Source organism: Onychomys torridus, chromosome 18, assembly GCF_903995425.1.
Source record: "Onychomys torridus chromosome 18, mOncTor1.1, whole genome shotgun sequence".
Classification (NCBI taxonomy): domain Eukaryota; kingdom Metazoa; phylum Chordata; class Mammalia; order Rodentia; family Cricetidae; genus Onychomys; species Onychomys torridus.
Genome location: NC_050460.1, coordinates 52,776,729 through 52,795,368, shown reverse-complemented (window position 1 = coordinate 52,795,368; position 18,640 = coordinate 52,776,729). Strand labels below are relative to the sequence as shown.

The 18,640-nt window shown below is 44.8% G+C and overlaps 1 protein-coding gene across 3 annotated transcripts in view; it reads left to right on the top strand.

Annotated features, from left to right (window-relative positions):
* Bicc1 (BicC family RNA binding protein 1) overlaps positions 1–18,640 on the top strand; it is a 230,824-nt gene that overhangs the window by 71,798 nt on the left and 140,386 nt on the right. For all 3 annotated transcript variants that reach the window (XM_036168174.1, XM_036168173.1, XM_036168175.1), the window contains exon 2: positions 7,505–7,551. In XM_036168174.1, coding sequence (XP_036024067.1) covers positions 7,505–7,551 — 47 coding nt within the window. The remainder of the gene's footprint in view (positions 1–7,504; positions 7,552–18,640) is intronic.

Sequence of the window (18,640 nt, the reverse complement as noted above, 5' to 3'; positions counted from 1 at the left end):
AGAGGGTGTCAGAGTCCTGAGAGTTAGAGTCACAGGGAAGGCGGGAGCCACCCAGTGTGGATGCTGAGCTCAGGTCTTCTGCCAGAGTGTCAGCTTGCACTTATTTACCCTCTTTCCAGTCCCAGGACCATAGAAACTTAGCTGTAAAAATAAACCAGTGTTTTAGAGAAAGAGAGAAAGAGAGCTATTCTTTACCCAGCCACTAGCCATAGGAAAGTGTTGTCTTCTTCTTCTTCTTTTGTGTTGTTTCAGTAAGCTTACACAATGTTTCCTTCGGCAGAAGGGGAGGTTGAGTTGCTTGCAGCAAGCTCTGAGAATCAGGCTGGAAGCTTTGGGGGAGATGTCTGCAAAGACTCTGCCTGCTTGCTGGGGCCAGTTCTACAGCATTCAGATGGTGCTTTTTCTTGCTAAGGTTTGAAATGAAATACAACATTAATCATTGGAAAACACTTTAAATATAGGCTTCATATCTACTTTACTAAAATTTTGCCACCCGTCCACAGTGCTAGGTGTGAATTACCAAGATAGCATGTTTCTGCAGATGCAGGTCGACATCCGAGCCTTGCTGCATCATCTCCTCATTCTTCTTTGAGTACAGCTGGCCAACTCCCAAGGAAGTTTTCTGGAAATGGCTAGTGTCCAAAACATAATGTATGACTCTACTTTTTCAGTCCCTAAGTTAAAGTGATGTCACAGGTGAACGTTTTATAAACAGCCTAGACAAGAATGGTGCTTCTTGTATAGCAACCATTTGTCTGCCTGGCAACCAGAAGACAACTTAGTTGTATGTATGCTAGAGTAGGTGGTGTTCAAAAATCAAAGCAAAACAAAACAAAAACAGAAAAAAATCAATGCAATGGATTTAAAAACAGGGCTGGGGAGTTGGCTTAGTAGTGAAAGTACTTTGATGTGCAGTGAAAGGACCTGAGTTCAAATCCTCAGAACCTGTGTAAACCAGGGCATGGTAGCGCACATCTCTAATCTCAGTGCACCTATGTGCAAGCCAAAGAATCTCTAGAAACTCTCAGACTAGTTAGTGCAGCAGACTCAGTGGCAAAAGATCACAAAGACCCTATCTCAAGCAAAGTGACTGGCCCCTGAGGTTGTCCTCTGACTCCATATGCATGGTATGGCATGCATTCGCCCATACTCGAACACACACTTGCACACACATTTGAGAGTTGGGGAAAGGGAATGTATATATTTGAAAAAATTTTTTTACAATTCTTTAAAAATATTTTTGTGTGTATGTTTTTGTGGTGCATACCACGGTGTGCTTGTAGACGTTAAAGGACAGCTTGTTTGTGACCTTTCTCTCCTTCTACCTTGTGTGTTCCAGGACTCGAACTCAGGCCATCAAACTTGGTGGCTAGCACTTTTGCCTACTGAGCTGTCTTGCTGGCCCACAATTACTGTTTTTAATTTAATCTTTCATTGGGTCTCATATTTTGTCTAGGTAATGTTAAAAGCTATTTCAGATTATGTTTTAAATCTAAAATTCCTCATCCCTGCACTTTTAGACTTAGGTCCATGAAGCATCAAATGCTAGGAAAGAAAAGCAGTTGGAAAGAAAAAGGATATTTAAACAGAAGTTTTCTTGAGCCCTACAAAGACTTTAAAACAGAATCCCACCCCATTTAATTCAGTAATTACCCAGGAGCGCTCAGGAGTTGGGGGGCAGTTCTGGTAATAGTTTACACCTGTCTCAACTTCTGCCGCTTTTATTGGCAGGGTATTTGCCATCCCATATTTCTTGCAAGGTAAAAATATGAAATAAAACATTGGCAGAGCCCTGGAGAAATTCTAACAAACATAAAAATGAATTGTTCAGCTCAAACCACGAAACTCATTATCTGTACATTCAGCCAGTCATATTTCAGTAGTATCAAAGGAATTTATTCCTGGAGGTGTGTGTTGGGAAGAGAGGCAGCTACTTTCGTTGGCCAGGAATCAGCCAAGGTTTTAAAAATTCAACTTGGAGCATCATGCCAGAGTGATGTAAAGAGTGATAAAGAGATTGTAAAGAGTGATTTAAAAAAATACAATACAAGCTTAAATTATGATGCACTTCCCATGCTATTGTGGGAGAAAGGGACAAAGAAGTCTTAGTGTGTAAGATTGCAGACCCAAGGGAGAGTGGTTTCCCCCACAGACTATAACAAGACTTCAGTGGTTGAGCAACCCCACAGCAGAGAACATAGGTCGGCTTATTTCATAGGCAGCGGCTCCCCATCCAAACATAATGAAATGCTTTGGGTCAAGCTAGTATTGTGTTTCTTATTTTTCTCTTGGAATCCAGCTCTCTGGTGGTCCTCCCAAAGTCCTCTTTCCTCACCACAGCCAGCAGTAGCTGCCCTGCTCCCCTGGGGGGGACAAAGCAGAAGGACGTAGCTTCTGTTACAAGAAGAGAAATAATCAAACTGCTGTAAACTTGAATCTGGACAGCATTGGGGGTATGCAAAGGTCTTTGGGAAGGTTGTTGCTAGAGCCGAATTAGGATTCTGGTTTTGCCTCTGTGGTTGGGTGGCTGTGGTTCTTACATGGTCAGGGGTGTAAGCTGAATAAGGGGTCGGGACATGGCTGTTTCTTGTCCTTGGCACAGGACCCAGATATTTGTGGACTGAGAGTAACCATCTCTGTTCTTCCCCGGGTCTATGGGCTCAGCATGTCAAATGTCTGAGTTTACATGGAGAAAAATATTCCAGGTTGATCTCACCCCTCTCCCTTCAAACTGTAACTTCTTGGGAGGAATTTGGGGTTTTCATGCTGAGGGTAGAGGCTGTATTTGGAGGAGGACTAGCCCAGTTTGAACTCTGAAGGATTCACGTTTGAGGGACAAGAAGACAGGAAGGCCATGGCCTCTCTTGATTGACATCTGCAGCCTTGATAGTTTTGTTTTTGAAAGTCAGTAAAAGTCCCCAAGGAGACCCAGCACCCTCAGGCTGAAGTACGGATACTTGAGGAGTGTTGGACATAGATGAGCCCATGGTGGCATCTGAGACAGTGGTGCAACCAGGAATCAAACCAGAGAGCTTGGGAAACTCACACATCAGAATTTAAGGAAAACTAGGCAGGCTCATCTGTGTTTTCGTGTACAGTTGTCTTCCCTTACTGTAGTTTCAGCTATTTCTGATTAACTGTGATCTGGAAATACTACATGGGCTATTCTAGAAACAGATAATGTTTTACATTTTGAATTGCATGCCAGTCTAAGTGGCATGACCCTTCTTGGGATGTGAATAATCCCCTTTTTGTTCTGGTCTGTCCATACCATATGTACTGCCCACCTGTTTGTGACTGCCATCTTGGTTATCAGGTAGACTTGTGGTTTAACAGAGATTATGTTGATTAGCTGTGTGACAAGGCCCACAACATTCACCCAGCTTTATCATCTCACACAGGTATTGTGACAGTTCCCATCATCCCAAGAGGTTTGAGTACAATCATAAGGTATTGACAGATCATATTTGCTCCAATAAATTTAACTATAGTATAATTTTTAGTTGCTCACTTTATGATGACCTGTTAATTGTTAATCTTACTATGTTAAATTTATAGACTAAACTTTATGCTAGGTATTGATATGTGGGGAAGAGTTGGCATAGCTAGGGCTTGGTAGTGCCTTCAGCTCACTCATCTGTCTATGGCCTTATAGACTGGGGTGGGGGTATTCCATATAAGCTTTCAGAGTCAAAAAGGGCAGTGATCTTTGATGACAGTGAATATCTATTGTGGCTCCCCAATCTGCTGTTTCTTGTCAAACCCCAATCATGCTAACAGTATGTGTTTCTGGTTAAATTTTAGGGTCCTCCCCAGTTCCAGAACATAGTTCACTGTATTTTGGTTCTAATTACAGAAATTTCCTTGTTGTTCTTTGAATATGCTCTGAGGTTCTGACATGGTGAGCTTGTCCTGTAGACAGAGTTTTTGTCGGATTGCTGGCTCCAAAATAACTACACAAAGATTTAATGTCAGTTATAAATGGTTGGCTGATAGCTTAGGCTTGTTACTAATTAGCTCTTACAACTTCAATTAACTCATTTTTTTTTTTAAATCTAAGTTCTACCACATGGCTCATGGCTTGTTACCTCATTTTCTACATATCCTGCTTCCTCTGCATCTGGCTTATGACTCCTCAGACTTTGCCTTTCCTCTTCTCAACATTCTCTCTGCCCTAAAAATTCTGCCTAGCTATCGGCCAGTCATCTTTTCATTAACAATGAAAGCAACAAATTTTTACATTGTACAGAAGGATTATTTCACAGCATTGTCCTGATTAGAGTAGCATCCTAAAGGGAACATCTATAGTAGAAGGCCTTTGCATCAGGGAGTTGACACTTGCAGATTCTTGTGGTGAAGGAGTTCATCCAGTCAAAGGACTTTTGAAAATATTGGAGATGCTAAATATTTCTTCCCTAAGGGAACTCTTGAATGTCACTAAGTTTTCTTTCAAATCTTGCTGTATTTGCTTATTTCCATGAAGGTGTCAGTGAGCACATCCCTCTTCAACTATTTTTAACCTAAAGTAAGGACTTTGTTCAAGAGCTGGCTCAGCTGCAATGTCTCCAAGACATTTGCTGTTCGGTTTATGTCCTTCGGTGTGCATGTCGGTTTTATCCTGCTGGAAGAAACCCTTCAGACCCTCCAGCTGGGGTTGACCAGTTGTTTGGAATTCGATTTTACTTCTTTCAGTGCTTTAGTATTGACATCTCTCCAAGTGAGACAGTTTACTCCAGAGAGTAAAGCACAGAGGCTTTCTCTGTGGCAGTGTCTGCTGGACTGCATTGACTGTGAGGGATTGGTACAGAAAGGGAGTAGAAAGGGATTGGCTTCCACGATTAGTGTCTGTTGCTGATGTGGCAAATGTCCACCATTCTAGTGACCCAGCACAGTTTACATTTGTCATCTCACAGTTCTGAGGCTAGAAGTCTGCAGTGGATCTCTCTGGGCTGAAGGTAAGGTGTTAGCAAGCCCCGCATCGACCCCAAAGGCTGTAGGAATCTGGCCTTTCTTTGACTTCCAATTCTGGAAGCCACATATATTCTTTCTCTTGTGGCTCCCACATCCTCTTTCAGATCTGTCTCTCTTCTGATCTCTGTGTTTGTTTCTTCCCATCTTCTTTATTGTCACGCTGTCATGTTGCCTTCTGACCCCCCCCCCCCCCCCCAGCTTCATCATCATAAGGATGTGGTGGCTTTGGCCTGTTTGGATAACCCAGGGCACTCTTCCTCTCTCCGGTTGCTTATCTCAGTTGCTCCCTCTTGCTATTGAAGATCACACAGTTCCAAGTCCCAGAGACTAGGACATGGGCCTCTTTCTTCTATTATTTCAACCCTACCACACTCTACATAGAATATTTTTATTTCTTCTTAGCTTGTGTTTTCATTTTTTTTTTCCCTCTGATTGTCTTTGGAAATCCCAGAAACATGCATTCTGTTTTGTTGTTTTGATAAAAGCATGTTGATGAAGATCAGCACTTACACATCTGTGGTTGTGAAATTTGAGTTGATACAAGAAGAATTTAAATTTTATCAGTTGTTTTTTTCTGCCTGTCAGAGTAACAGCAGTGCTTGTCAAAACGTAATGACAAGTGTCATTCTTGTTTTGTTTTGTTTGTTTTGTTTTCTGAGACAGGGTTTCTCTGTGTAGTTTTGGTGCCTGTTCTGGATCTCACTCTGAAGACCAGGCTGGCCTCGAACTCACAGAGATCCACTTGCCTCTGCCTCCCGAGTGCTGGGATTAAAGGTTTGCGCCACCACCACCCAGAGATAGGTGTCATTCTTAAGGGATAGATCCATCCCATTTCTTACTCCTTTAGTCATTTTGACAAAGTAATGTGGGTGCATACATGTGAACACACACATTCTTCCACATGCACATAAACGTAGACACACATGTGCATATGTATACATCTGTACACACATCCACATATATACACACATACCCTCATACACAAATACTAATGCCTGAATACACACATACATATCCATATGCACTTTACACATGTGCATGAATGGTAAAATGAACATGTGTGTGTGTGTGTGTGTGTGTGTGTGTGTGTGTGTGTGTGCATATACACATATGCACATTAGTGCACAAACACATACAAACAGGCTACACAGAGCAGGTGTTTGGGTCACCATATCTGCTAGGCTTTAACATTGAGGAGCTGGTATTCCTGCTTCTGAGACTTCACCTGTCTGGTCCACTACTGCTCCATCCTTGAATCTCCATTGGAAAGATTCAGCTTGGGATGGTGACAACTGTGTGCTGTTCGCTTGGTCCCTTTACCACCTCAAGTTCTTCACTCACCACCACACGCCGCTGGTTGAAATGTCTACACGTCACCGGATGTTTCAGGACAGGTGGGGTCCTGGGCTTCCTCTTTGTTGGCTGCCTATAGATGGGCCGGGGCTCTAGCTGTAACTCCCTCTCCATCTTCCACGTAGTGTATAGGGCACTGTGTTCTAGCTGCAACCATCCCTTCATCTCACAGGAAGTTGGCTGCTGGCCTTCGCCTCTGCCATCATTGCTTGGTCTTATGTTGCTTCGTTTCCCCTTGTGGAGTGAATGGGGGAGGGGGCTAAAGTAGTGAGGAGAGATTGTCTGAGGTCCCAGTACAGCGTTTAGTCATGTAAGCTATTGACATGAAACATAGCCCTCACCTCAAAGAGAATACGTTTATTCTCAAGCCGAAGGTGAGTGACTTAGCCTGGGAACATGGATTCAGGTTGCCCCAAGGAACATGTTCCTACAAGAAAATGGTTTATGAAGTTCTTTTAGTTTACAGAACAAAACACCTGTTACCAAGGTACCTTTTCCAGGGCATTGGGTGGAAGTATTGGTAGGTGGGTTACATCAAAGTGGGGAGTCTCTGCTGTAGTCTCAGACCCTATCTGAGGACATTCTTCAGTTGGGGTTGGTGGAGGCTAAGTTAATACATCACCAAAGGTGTCACCCCAATAATCGGAAGGATGTTAGGTAAGACATAAACATGATCAGTGAATTAATAGGACTTAAAGATAACTCAAACTTTCCAAGTCTCTGCATTCAGTTAGTTCTAGCCAAAGATCCAGTATAGTCTTGACATTTTTTCCTGCCTGCAAACTGCAGTTAGCATGAGCATAAAACTTAACCAGCTCATAGAAATGGGCTATGCTAGATGTGCCCAGATGCCTGGGATCCATTACAGATGGGAAGTGTGGGGAGCATAATGTCTTTCATCACTGAGGTCATTCTTGCCGTGGTGTTACTGTGGAAGGGCAGGGCCACTTTCATCTCAGTGTGGAGACAGAGACGTGTGGGTCCTCACTTAATCCAAAGCCGTGGAATTGATGAGATTTTGTATCTCATGCTTCATTAGTTTTGTATCCCAGATGAGGCCAGTGTAGTGCTGTTTTTATCTTTGTGTTCATGGCCCTGGTACTTGAGGGTTTTGAATATATACACTGAAATGAAGACAGTATTTTAAATGTACACATTTTTTTTTCTTATTTGTTTACAGCTGCAGCTGAAGGAAAAGGCAGAAGCGGGGAAGACTTTTTTCAAAAGGTGAGTGACATTTTACTTTTTTCTGGTTTCGGGATATATGAAAAATAGCCTTGTGTCCGCAGCTCCACCCAAGATGACGGGCTGATTTCTCATACCCAGATCAATACAGACCTGTCCTGTCCATTTGCTTTGGCATGCTTCGGTTTTTCCCACCCAAGTCATGTCTAGCCTAGATGTGGGTAGGTGTCCAGAAAGGCTGTCCATCTTTCTGGTGAGCAGAACTTGGGGTAGGGTCTGTAACCAGTACAAGGGATCTATCTCTTGAGTTGGTCAGCCATCCTGTCCATTCTGTCTCTGCTGTCCCTGAATGTTCTGACCTTCAGTGAGGCCAGCTGGGCCAGTCACACACATAGCAAGGGGAAGTATGGTCAGGTTCAGTTGAAAATATGATGAGAAATTAGGAACGTTGGCTGATAAATCTGAGTTCCCTTTCTCGGGAAGTCTTTCATATGGCGAGGATGCCTTTCCTTTTGAAAAGATGGACTGGAGTCCACCATTTTCTTCCCCTTTCTCCTTGTTTTATTGCACACACACCCTTTTGTGTTTGATTCAGAGAGCATGTCTGGAGAGGCAGCCATGGCAGGAGAAGCTGGGGCTGTTCATGACGTTAAGCAATACTGGAGAGAAGCCATCAGGAAGTCTTTATTCTCTTGTCTTTGGTAGACTTTGGTGCAGTCTACTTATGGTGGCGGGGTAGGGGTGGGGTGTCAAATTCATCATTCATCTGTGTTTTCCATCCAAGGGTTTTAAACACAGACCTCCTCACATCTGGGACTCAAATCGTTTCTTCATTTTGAAAGTGTTTATTTACCTGCCTTAGGCTGCCATGCTGGAGAGACCAAAACCAACCAGACAAGTGTGCCGCCTCCTTTGAGGACCGTGTGGCACCTGGTGACATGCTCACATGGATTCACAGCAGGAGTGGGTTTGCAAGGGCCTTCTAGGCAAAGAAACCCAACTGTGGACAGTCTCTGTACTCAAACATTTAGGGTGCCTTGTATTAGGTGAGGTTCATGATCCCATGTGATAGAGAGCATTCCTTCACCAGGGAGAGCTTTCTAAATGGAGTTGAAGTTTTGGGCTGGGGTAAGGGGTGGCTCAGTCAATACAGCACTTGCAAGGGGATCTTGAAGAGCAGAGTTTGATCCCCAGAACCCAAGTACAAAAAAGCCAACCATGGTGGTGGGCTCTTGTCATGCCAGATCCCGGGAAGCAGAGCTACACAGATCCCTGGGGCTCCCTGGCCAGTCAGTATAGGCTCATTGATGAGCTCCAGGCCAGGGAGAGATGCTGTCTCAAAGGAGCTAGATGGGGATGACAGGTAAGGTTGTACTTTGGCTCCCATATGCATACACATGTATATTCATGCACATGAACACACATATACATGCACACACACACACAAATGCATAAAAAGAGGGGTTTAAGTTTTAAATATCTAATGATGATGTACTGGCCAAAGAGTAGGGACAAAGTCATTGGTCCTCTACCCCTGCTTTGGACCTCCAGAGCAGGGCCTTGTAAGCTACTGAAGCCCTGGTTGTTACTATAGGGACACCGGTTATGTCCAGATTATGTTCGGTTCCTGAGTAGTGAGCTGTGACCAGCTGACTAGGAGAGACCAGAGAAGCCTAGTATTGTGCTCACAGATCTGCCTCTAGCTGACAGCAATAGTCCAGTCAGGAGCTCTCTGGGGCACAAGGGGATGTGGGGGTAGGGGATGGGGCTGTGGGAGTGGGGTGGGCTTCTTACCTCATCACTCTTCTTTATCTCAGAGAGAGCTGGGAAGAGCTTTTAGACATGCCTGTGATTCAGACACATTAAAAGCCAAATTAGAATACAGCCCACACTGTCCTACAGGACTTTCATTCTTAAAAGATTTGCTAATATTTATCACCCTTTGAGGATGCGTATATATGACAGCAGTGTAAATGGAAACATATGTCCAAATCCAGGAACATATGTGCTCCTTGAGCTCTGACTTGGAAGTGCAGAAGCTGCTCTTACCTTCAGGTGGACAGGGTCTACAGGTTTGTCATGGGAGGGACTGGTGTTCTTCGAAAGCTTTCGCTGGAAAACCAACTTAAAAGGCAAATGTCTGAGGTTACAGAAAAGAACATGTCAGTGTTTGAACCAGAAAGGAATGGAACCATGCTTCCTCTACTGTGGAATGAGGCAAGGGAGACCTGTCACCTCACCACCCACACTCTAGTAGTGACACATCCATGCTCAGTAGCATCTGCTCATTTGAGAGGGTCTTAACTCTGTAGCCCAGGCTGGTCTCAAACTCAAGGCAGTTCTCCTGTGTCAGCATCAGGGCGGGGGTGACAGGTGTGAGCAAGAACACCCAGTATTGAACGTGTGTCTTTGAAGGGACGTTTTCTCTATTCTAACCATTTGGGATGTCCTTCATGGGTATGTGTGTGGGAAACGTAAGTTAAAGCCCCACTGTTTCCCAGGTTGAGGTTCAATCCCTCTAGTGATTTTTCAGACATTTCCCAAGTCTGGAGGGTTTTTTTTCTCCTCTATGGTGATGCCTCCTAAGGAAGGGATGAGAGACTTTTGGGCAGCTTTGTCTTAGGTGTCGTGGAAATCTTTTTGAAAGTCATATTAATGTGATCATCTTTCAGAGTAGTATCCTGAATTACTCTTTTAACGTTTTCGAATTAGAAAGATGGAATGTATCAGAAGAGTGAATCTCAGAATCCCACAGAGTTTAAAGCAGAATTTAACAGCAAAATTGTCAAATGTCTTCTCTTTGAAGGTATCATGGTTACTGTCTTCCTGAACCTTGAACTTCTCCTATAGAAGTTGAGTTACTGCTTCTACCAAAGATTTATTTGGTTATCTCTCTTTCTCTCTCTGTCTGTGGATGCACGTGTGTGTGTGTGTGTGTGTGTGTGTGTGTGTGTGTGTGTGTGTGTGTGTATGTGCGCGTATTGATATTTGTGGATGTGCCTGTGGAGACCAGAGATCAACATACTAGTCTTCCTTATTCTCTGGGGCAGCCTTTCCTACTTGGCCTGGAAGTCACAGAGTAGGTTAGACAGTTTAGCTAGTGAGCCTCATGGTCTGACTTGTCTCTGCCTCTCTGGTGCCAGGATGGCAAATGTACACCACCATGCCTGCTTTTTTTTTTTTTCCCCTTTTCTTTTTTAAAGCATGGGTTGGAGAGATCAGCTTTACCAAATGAGCCATCTCTCGGCTCTGTGCCATTTATTTGTCCATACCATGCATGGTTTTGAAATGAATGATGTCCCTGATGCTCTGCTGGGGTAGAAGACTAATTTGCTATCAGGGAAACTCAACAACACAGCAGCTTAAAGAACAGGCTCTCAGTGAGCTTTCTCACAGCTGGCCTGTAACATTCTAGGGATGCTGGCCCAGCTTCCTGGTTACTTTCTTCCATCTTATAGTTAGAGAGACCCCATCTCTTGCTGTGTGGCTGAGCTGCTCCTAAAGGCACAGGACAGTCGTGTCCCTGTTTGAATCTGGCCACCACCACATCCATACATGAGCTGTGAGAGAGTGGATGGGTACATCCAGGACAGGCCAGCTGTGGCCTTGAGCCCAGGCCTGGGCAGGGAGGTAAACACACCACTGTCACTAGGGAGAAGAGGGAGAAGGAAAGGCTGGGGGATTTTGGAGAACAAGAAGACTGATTCTATGAGGACTGCCCATCCAAAGCCAAACAGTTAGGAAGGTGTGGGGGTCCCGTGCAGAGCCTTCACGTGGCATACTCTTCCTGCCCCCGTGCTGCTGAAGCACACACACATGGAGCCCCCAGCCCCATGAAGAGTGTGCTTTCTCTCAGCTCTCATGTCTAGCTGTGCGAGGTCAGGTCCAGACTGAGTGCATTTGAGGACCATGGTGGGAGGGTCCGTTCCATGCCAGTCTTCTCATTGACTGAGGTGTATCATTGCTCATCTCAGTACTGTCCGGTTTCTGCTGCGTCTTCACAGGGCCTTGTGCTTTCTGTCTATCCGTGTCTACACTTTCTCCTTTCCTAAAGAAGTCATTTGTCTTGGGGTTGCTGTTGCTGGGATGAGACATCATAACCTAAAGCAACTTGCAGGCTAGAGGGTTTGTTTTGTTGACATTTCTCCATCACAGTTCATCATCGATGACATTGAAACAGGAACTCAACACAGAGCAGGAACCTGGAGGCAGGAGCTGATGCAGAGGCCATGGAGGGGTGTTGCTTACTGGCCTGTCTTTTTTTTCTTCCAAGGGGGAAGCACCAGGGCACAGTCACATTCAAATCAAAGCAAAATCTAACTCCAACAGTGTGGTAGTTTGACTGTAATTGGCCCCCATAAACTCATAGGGGGTGTCACTGTTAGGAGGTGTAGCCTTTTTTGGAATAGGTGTGTTTTTCTTGGAGGAAGTATGTCACGGTAGAGGTGGGCTTGAGGTCTCTCATATGCTCAAGCCGTGCCCATTGAGACAGTCAACTTCCTGTTGCCTTCTGATGAAGATGTAGTCAGTACCATGTCTGCCTGCAGGCTGTCACACTCCCTACCATGATGAAAATGGACAGAACCTCTGAAAATGTAAGCCACCACCTCAGTTAAATGTTTTTCATTTGTTAGAGTTGCCATGGTCATGGTGTCTCTTCACAGCAATAGAAACCTTAGTTCAGATAAACAGTATAAATAACTCAAGAGTCCAATGTCTGGGATTCAGTCAGAATCTTCTGGGCTCTTCCAGAAGCTTTGCCACAGTCCACACAGCTTATCTCATAGGCTCAGGCTGGCTCCACTCCATTGCTGCTGCTGTCCCTAGCCATAGTTCCTCGGAACTGGGCTCTCCAAAGTGCTGGGAGCTGGATCTTTTCTAATATTCTCTCCTGGGCTCTCCTTAGGGACTCTACCCTTCCACTGAAGAAAAGCTTCAGTTTCTCTCTCTGATCCCTTCCGTCCTGGGGCTTCCACTGCCATTGAGGCTGCACCTTCACCAATGGCCTCTTCCAGCCTCTCACAGTGCCAAGCCTCAGCTGCTCCCCATGACCTCTTCATGCCTTCAAAACCAGTACCACCTGGGAGACTCTTCGACATGACAGAGTTCAGTTGCCAGCACTAGGTACATACAGCCTTGGTCACACAACACGGCTTCTGTGTGCTGACCCTGAGGAAACACATCCTAGAAGGTCTCACCTCAGTGATGCTGGTCGCTTCTTGTTAATCACAGCTGATTTCTTCAGCCCCAGCTGACCAGAACCACGTGTTCTTAATTTAAGCTATCAAACAGCCCTTGCTTCCTTGGCAGCTTCACAAGCCAGGCCTCCGTCATCTGGAGTTCTCTCAACACTCCTGTCTTCATGCTCCTACAGAACAGCTCACCAAGCATTGAACACTCAATGGCTTTTCTAGACCAAAGCTCCAAAGTCCTTCTACAATCCACCCCGAAACATGGCCAGGTCTGTCACAGCAATTCTCCATTATCCCGGTGCCAGTTTCTGTGCTTACTGTTTTTTTTGTTGTTGTGTTGTTGTTTTGTTTTTGTTTTTGTTGTTGTTTTGCTTAGCCTACTTTCTTAGAGCATCCACCAGCCCACAGGTGTGATGCCACCTTCAGTGGGTTGGACCCTCCCACATCAACCACTAAGAGAATAGTGCCTTGTCTACAGCCTGTGTTATGGAGGTCGTTTCTTACCTGATGTTGCGGTCTCTCATATGACTCTTATCTTGTGTCAGGTTGATATAAAACTAACCAGCACACTCTTCATAGGAGATTAGGAGCCCCCCCCCCCCCCATCACATATTAACTGAATACATCGGCAGTGATTCTGTTTCTAAATAGGATCCTGGGGGTTAGGGATTCAGTGTATAGCATTCTTGGGGGGATAAACTTAAACCTCTTCACCTTTAAAGGGAGGAAATGGTTTTGTAGAAAATGCTTACTGTCACAGAGAAATTGACTGAAATAATAAATGCTGTTTATTAGATCTGTATGCTCAGTTTGATTGACAGGTTTCAACTGCCTGTTCTTTTTTTTTTTTCTGCTGTCATTGTAAGTCATTTCTAAATTATCTAGAATGAAAATGTAATCAGTGTGAAAAAGGAGAACAATTAACCGGTGATCCCATTCATTATGTTGAAAGAGAACTGTAGATGAAAATCTTTGTCTTTTGAAAAAAAATTTAATTTATTTTTTTTTTACATCCCAACCAAAGTTTCCCCTCCCTTGTCTCCTCTCTCCCTCCTTCCTCACCTCCACTCCTCCTCCTTTGTTTCTCTTCAGATACGAATGGGACTTCGTGGGTATCAGCCAGCCATGGTCTATCATGTTGCAGTGAGACTAGGCACCTCCCCTTCTATGAAGACTGGATGAGGCAGTCTGGTAGGAGGACTAGGTCCCTAGAGCAGGCAATACAGTCAGAGACAGTCCCTGAACTCACTCTTAGGTATCTCACAAGAAGACCAGGTTACACAATGGGAAGATATATGCAGAGGGCCTAGGTTGGTCCCATGCAGGCTCCTTGGCTGCCCGTTCAGTCTCTGTGAGCCCCTATGAGCCCAGGTTAGTTGGTTCTGTGGGTTTTCTTATGGTGCATTGCCTCCTACAGTACTTCCTCCCCCTCTTCTGCAGGATTCCTAGAGCTCTGCCTAATGTTTGGCTGTGGGTCTCTGCATATGTTTCCATCAGTTGCTGGATGAAGTCTCTCTGATGACAGCTGGGCTAGGCACCAATCGATGAGGATAGCAGAGTGTGATTAGGAATTATATCATTGACTGTGTGAGTGTGTGTGTGTGTGAGAGAGAGAGAGAGAGATGCTTGGTTCTATCCTGGGTCTCTGGGGTATCCTGCCTCTGGGTCCTGGCCCTCAGGGGTGAGCTCCTTCTCAGGGTGTGTGTCTCCAGCTGGGCCAGTCATTAGATTACCATTCCCACATTTTCTGTGCCATTTTTACCCCAGCACATCTTGTAGGCAAGACGTTGTAGGTCCAAGGGTTTGTGGCTGGGTTAGTGTCCCAGTCCCTCCACTGGAAGTCTTGCCTGGTTCCAGGAGATGGTCAGTTATAGAATGGACATTGCCATTGGGTGTAGGGAGGGGCCGGAAGGGTGTAGGGATGGGAACAGGAGTGATCGGGTTGGGGGTGGATGGGGAGACATCTTGAATCTGGGGACAACTCTGGGATGACCTAGAAGCCTAGAGCAATGAAAACTTTCAGGACTCGGTGAGGGTGACCCAGATGCAGACTCCTAGCGATAGGGGATATGGAATCTTTGTCTTTTTACACATGTATATGAAAGTGATTTTCAGTATTTTCTAGTTTGACTGGGCTATAGATTAAACCATTTGCATTAGTTGCATTTGTGGTGTGTGTGTGTGTGTGTGTGTGTGTGTGTGTGTGTGTGTGTGTGAGTGAGTGAGAGAGAGAGAGAGAGAGAGAGAGAGAGAGAGAGAGAGCGCTTGTTTTACCAAGTTCCCTAGCAATTCTATCCCCTGTTCTTTGGCTCTGTCTATTCTTTACAGAGGAGGGAGTGGTTCAGCTTATCAGCATTCCCACTAGTTCTTTTCCATGCCTAATAGCAACGTTCATCTCAACACATGGAAATGATCTTCCAGGTTGTTTTTTTTCCTTGTGGTTTTTTTTTTGGGGGGGGGGCAGTTGTCCGTGGATTACTCATTGTCTGTCCTGTTTCCTTTTCATCTTTCTTTGCTCTTGTGAAAATGACCCCAATCAGACTATTCTTGGCAGGACCAAGAACAGTGTATAAGGTGGGGATGGGTGCCGTGACGTATTCCCCATGCAACTCACGGAAGCTGAAGGCTGTTAGGTACTTGTCTCCTGATGGTTGAAGTCCGCTGGGCATCTTTGTGCCCTCTGATGGGAACACCAGGACGCCCCCTGCACTGGGGTGTACACAGAACCACCCCCAAAGCGTACATCACATATTTTAAATGAAGGAGGATTTTTGTATGTTTGCAATCACATGTTGGATGTTTCTTTGGAAGTTGACCAATAAACTGTGCCTTGCTGCAAGAGCTAATGGTATGACTAACTTGAAAGAGATACCCCCCCCCCCCCCAGTCTCCTGCCCTTAAGGCAGAAAGATTGTTTTTGGCATTTTGAAACTGGAAAGTTGGAGAGTGTGGACTTCTAGGGGGGAAAATTGCTTAAGCAAAAGCCTGGTCCCCTGTACCCCAGAATGAAACGGTCAATTAATTGTCTGAGATGGGACAACATTAGTTTTTAGTTGGAAGGATGGTAGAGATGATAAAATTCTCGTTGGAAGGATGGTAGAGATGATAAAATTCTCGTTGTGTCCTCCACTGGCCATTATCCTGTACATGCTGGGTGACCACCCACTTCTAGTTTTGTCTCATGACTTCAAAGTATGTTCAGCTGACTGTTGGTTATGAAGGTACCTTTGCAAAAACTCTGAGTCTTTATGTTTAAATGTGTGTGTGTGTGTTTTTTTTTTTGTGTTTTTAAATGTAGCTGTGTGTGTCTGTGTATGGGAATGTGCATGTTGAGTGCAGTGCCTACAGAATCCAGAAGAGGGCATTAGATTCCCTGGAGCTAGAGTTAGAAGACATTGTGAGTTGCTGGCCATGGGTACTGGGAACTGCTAGAGGTGAACAGCAGCAAGTGTTCTTAATTGCTGTGTGATATCCCCAGCTCCCATTAATACTGTTTCTCTCTCTCTCTCTCTCTCTCTCTCTCTCGTGTGTGTGTGTGTGTGTGTGTGTGTGTGTGTGTGTGAGACACAGAGAGAGACAGAGACAAAGAGAGAGAGACAGAGAGAGAGAGAGAGAGAATGTGACCAACACACAGAGAAGTCAGTAGAGTATGTAAACATTCTGCTTTCCTTAGTAATGGTTCAAGGGAACGTTTTATTACTTTATGCTTCTCCAAGTAACTTGACCCTTGAATTAAATGATTGAATATCTGGGATGTTACTGTCTGATGTCAAATAGTCGTTGTGGCTTTTTTTATACTGGTTCTTTTGCAGTTTAAAAAAAATTATTTGGATGTAAATTCTTTCCTGAAAAATAGTGGTCTTGGTTATTTTAGCGATGGGGAAATGGATCTGGCCATGTTTCCTTTTCATTGTTTTGCCAACCTTAAGTTTTTTTTCCTGGTGAAATGAGAACGGTCTAGAAACTTATGGGCATGTCTTCGTTTCCTTCACATTGATTGAGGACTTTTGTCACCATAGGTGACCGTCATCACCCACGGTTTCTGCTGTTTGTTGTCAACATGGTAACATGCAGAGAATGAGCAGGAGATGAAGCTGTGGGCAGGTGCAGTGTAGAGGCCCTGTCTTTCCTTTTGGCTTTCTTCCTTGAGTTTTCCATCAGTTGCTGTTTTGGAAGAAGATGAAAAACTGCATTCCCATGAGCCTAGTTACTCTGGAATTCCTGGGGAACCTTACTCTCCCTCTTGAATAAGAGAGCACAAAGCTTTGGGAGCTTGGCGTCTGTGTCAGTAGATGTCCTTTGGTGGTGGGTGCTGTTGGGGGGGGCATGTGGTGGCTTGCTCCCCAACTCTGCAGATGCTGAGTTTTTCATAGCTCCATCCAGCTCTTGAGAGAGAGAGAGAGAGAGAGAGAGAGAGAGAGAGAGAGAGAGAGAAGGAAAAGCAAACTTGAGGCAGCTGTGTCTCTCGGGGCTCAGTGGGAGCACAGACGTGTTTTTCCATGTTTGAGCACCTCTGTGTGTCATCCTTTTCATCTGACAATATGACCTGACCCCTTGAGAGCTGGGAATCCAAAATCCTTCCTGTCTGATGGGTCTCTTGGAAACACCAAAGAAGAGGCAAATTTGGCTTCCAAAGAGCTTGAGTCTGAGGGACAAGGCCCTTAGCAGGAGGCATTGAAATGAGAGAGAAATGGCGGCCTCAGAGTTGAACTAAGGACACCACTCACAGACACTGCTGCCTTCCTCGGGAGCCATGACTGTGGAAGGAAAAGGGGATCCCATGTGGCTCCTGTCCTTGGGCATCATGCTCAAGAGAAGGGGTGTGTGAGCACCATGCGTGTGTCAGGAATGCGTAAATGGGGAGATGCTGGGTATGATCTTACTTTGAGAACCATGTGTTGAATAGGATTTTGATTTTCAGCAAGTGCCTTCTGTAGAGGTGTAGTTGGTATGTTGAGTGTAAGGAGGGAAAGGAGGGCCTTGTGGGTGAGATTCTAGGTAGGATTTAGATAGGGTTATAGTGTCTTCCAGACCCACATCCCCAGGCACTTAGTGTCTAAAGGGGGCTCTGTGGAAAGATATCTTTGGCCAAAGAACCAATGGATGCCTTTGCAGAGGCAGGGTGAGGGGCAGGGAGGCCCCTTCTGCTTTATTTTTTCTTTCAGAAAATAGGTTAAACTTCATCCAGTAATTTCATGTGAGCTAGTAACGGTGTCTGGCTCTTCACTGGGGAAGTTAAAAGATTAGTGGAGGATTTGGATCTAGAAATGTCAGCCAGTCATCTGTCCCCCACACTGTTTCCACAGAAAAGGCTTAAGAACTGGAAACAGTTGTGGATGCTGTTGTGGTAGCTCATCTCTGTACCTGCACACTTGGTTGGTTAAGGCAGCAGGATTGCTTGAGTTGCAGGCTAATTTGGGATTATATATGTATATATATATAGAGAGAGAGTGAGCCTTAGGCTAACTTGGACTACAAGTCAGACTTTGTCTCAAAAGAACAAAACAATGCAAAAAACAAAAACACAAACCAAATCAAAACAGTCTCCAAAATCACCACATTCTTTGCAGTAAAGCTTGCTTTGCCGATACTGAAGGTCGTTGGCCCAGGAATGCAGGCCTGCCGGGAAGACACTGCCCCTGGCTCTTTATTAGCTTGGGGTTAGGAACACACAAATACTACTTCCTGAATAACCATGGCAGCCTCAGCAAAGATTATTTTTAATGAGCTTTTGCAACATGAGTTCTCAGCTATTGTGATACCTTTATTATATTTTGAATCATATAATTGCCAAGTTCAGAATGATGGCTATAAAATAAATAGTTACCACATTTAACTAAGTTCTGATCCTTCTGTGATAATGTCACTCAAAAATGTATTTTCAGGGGGAAGAAAAAAACGTTGAAAGTTCTGGCTGATGCAGTTTATTTCTGGCCCTA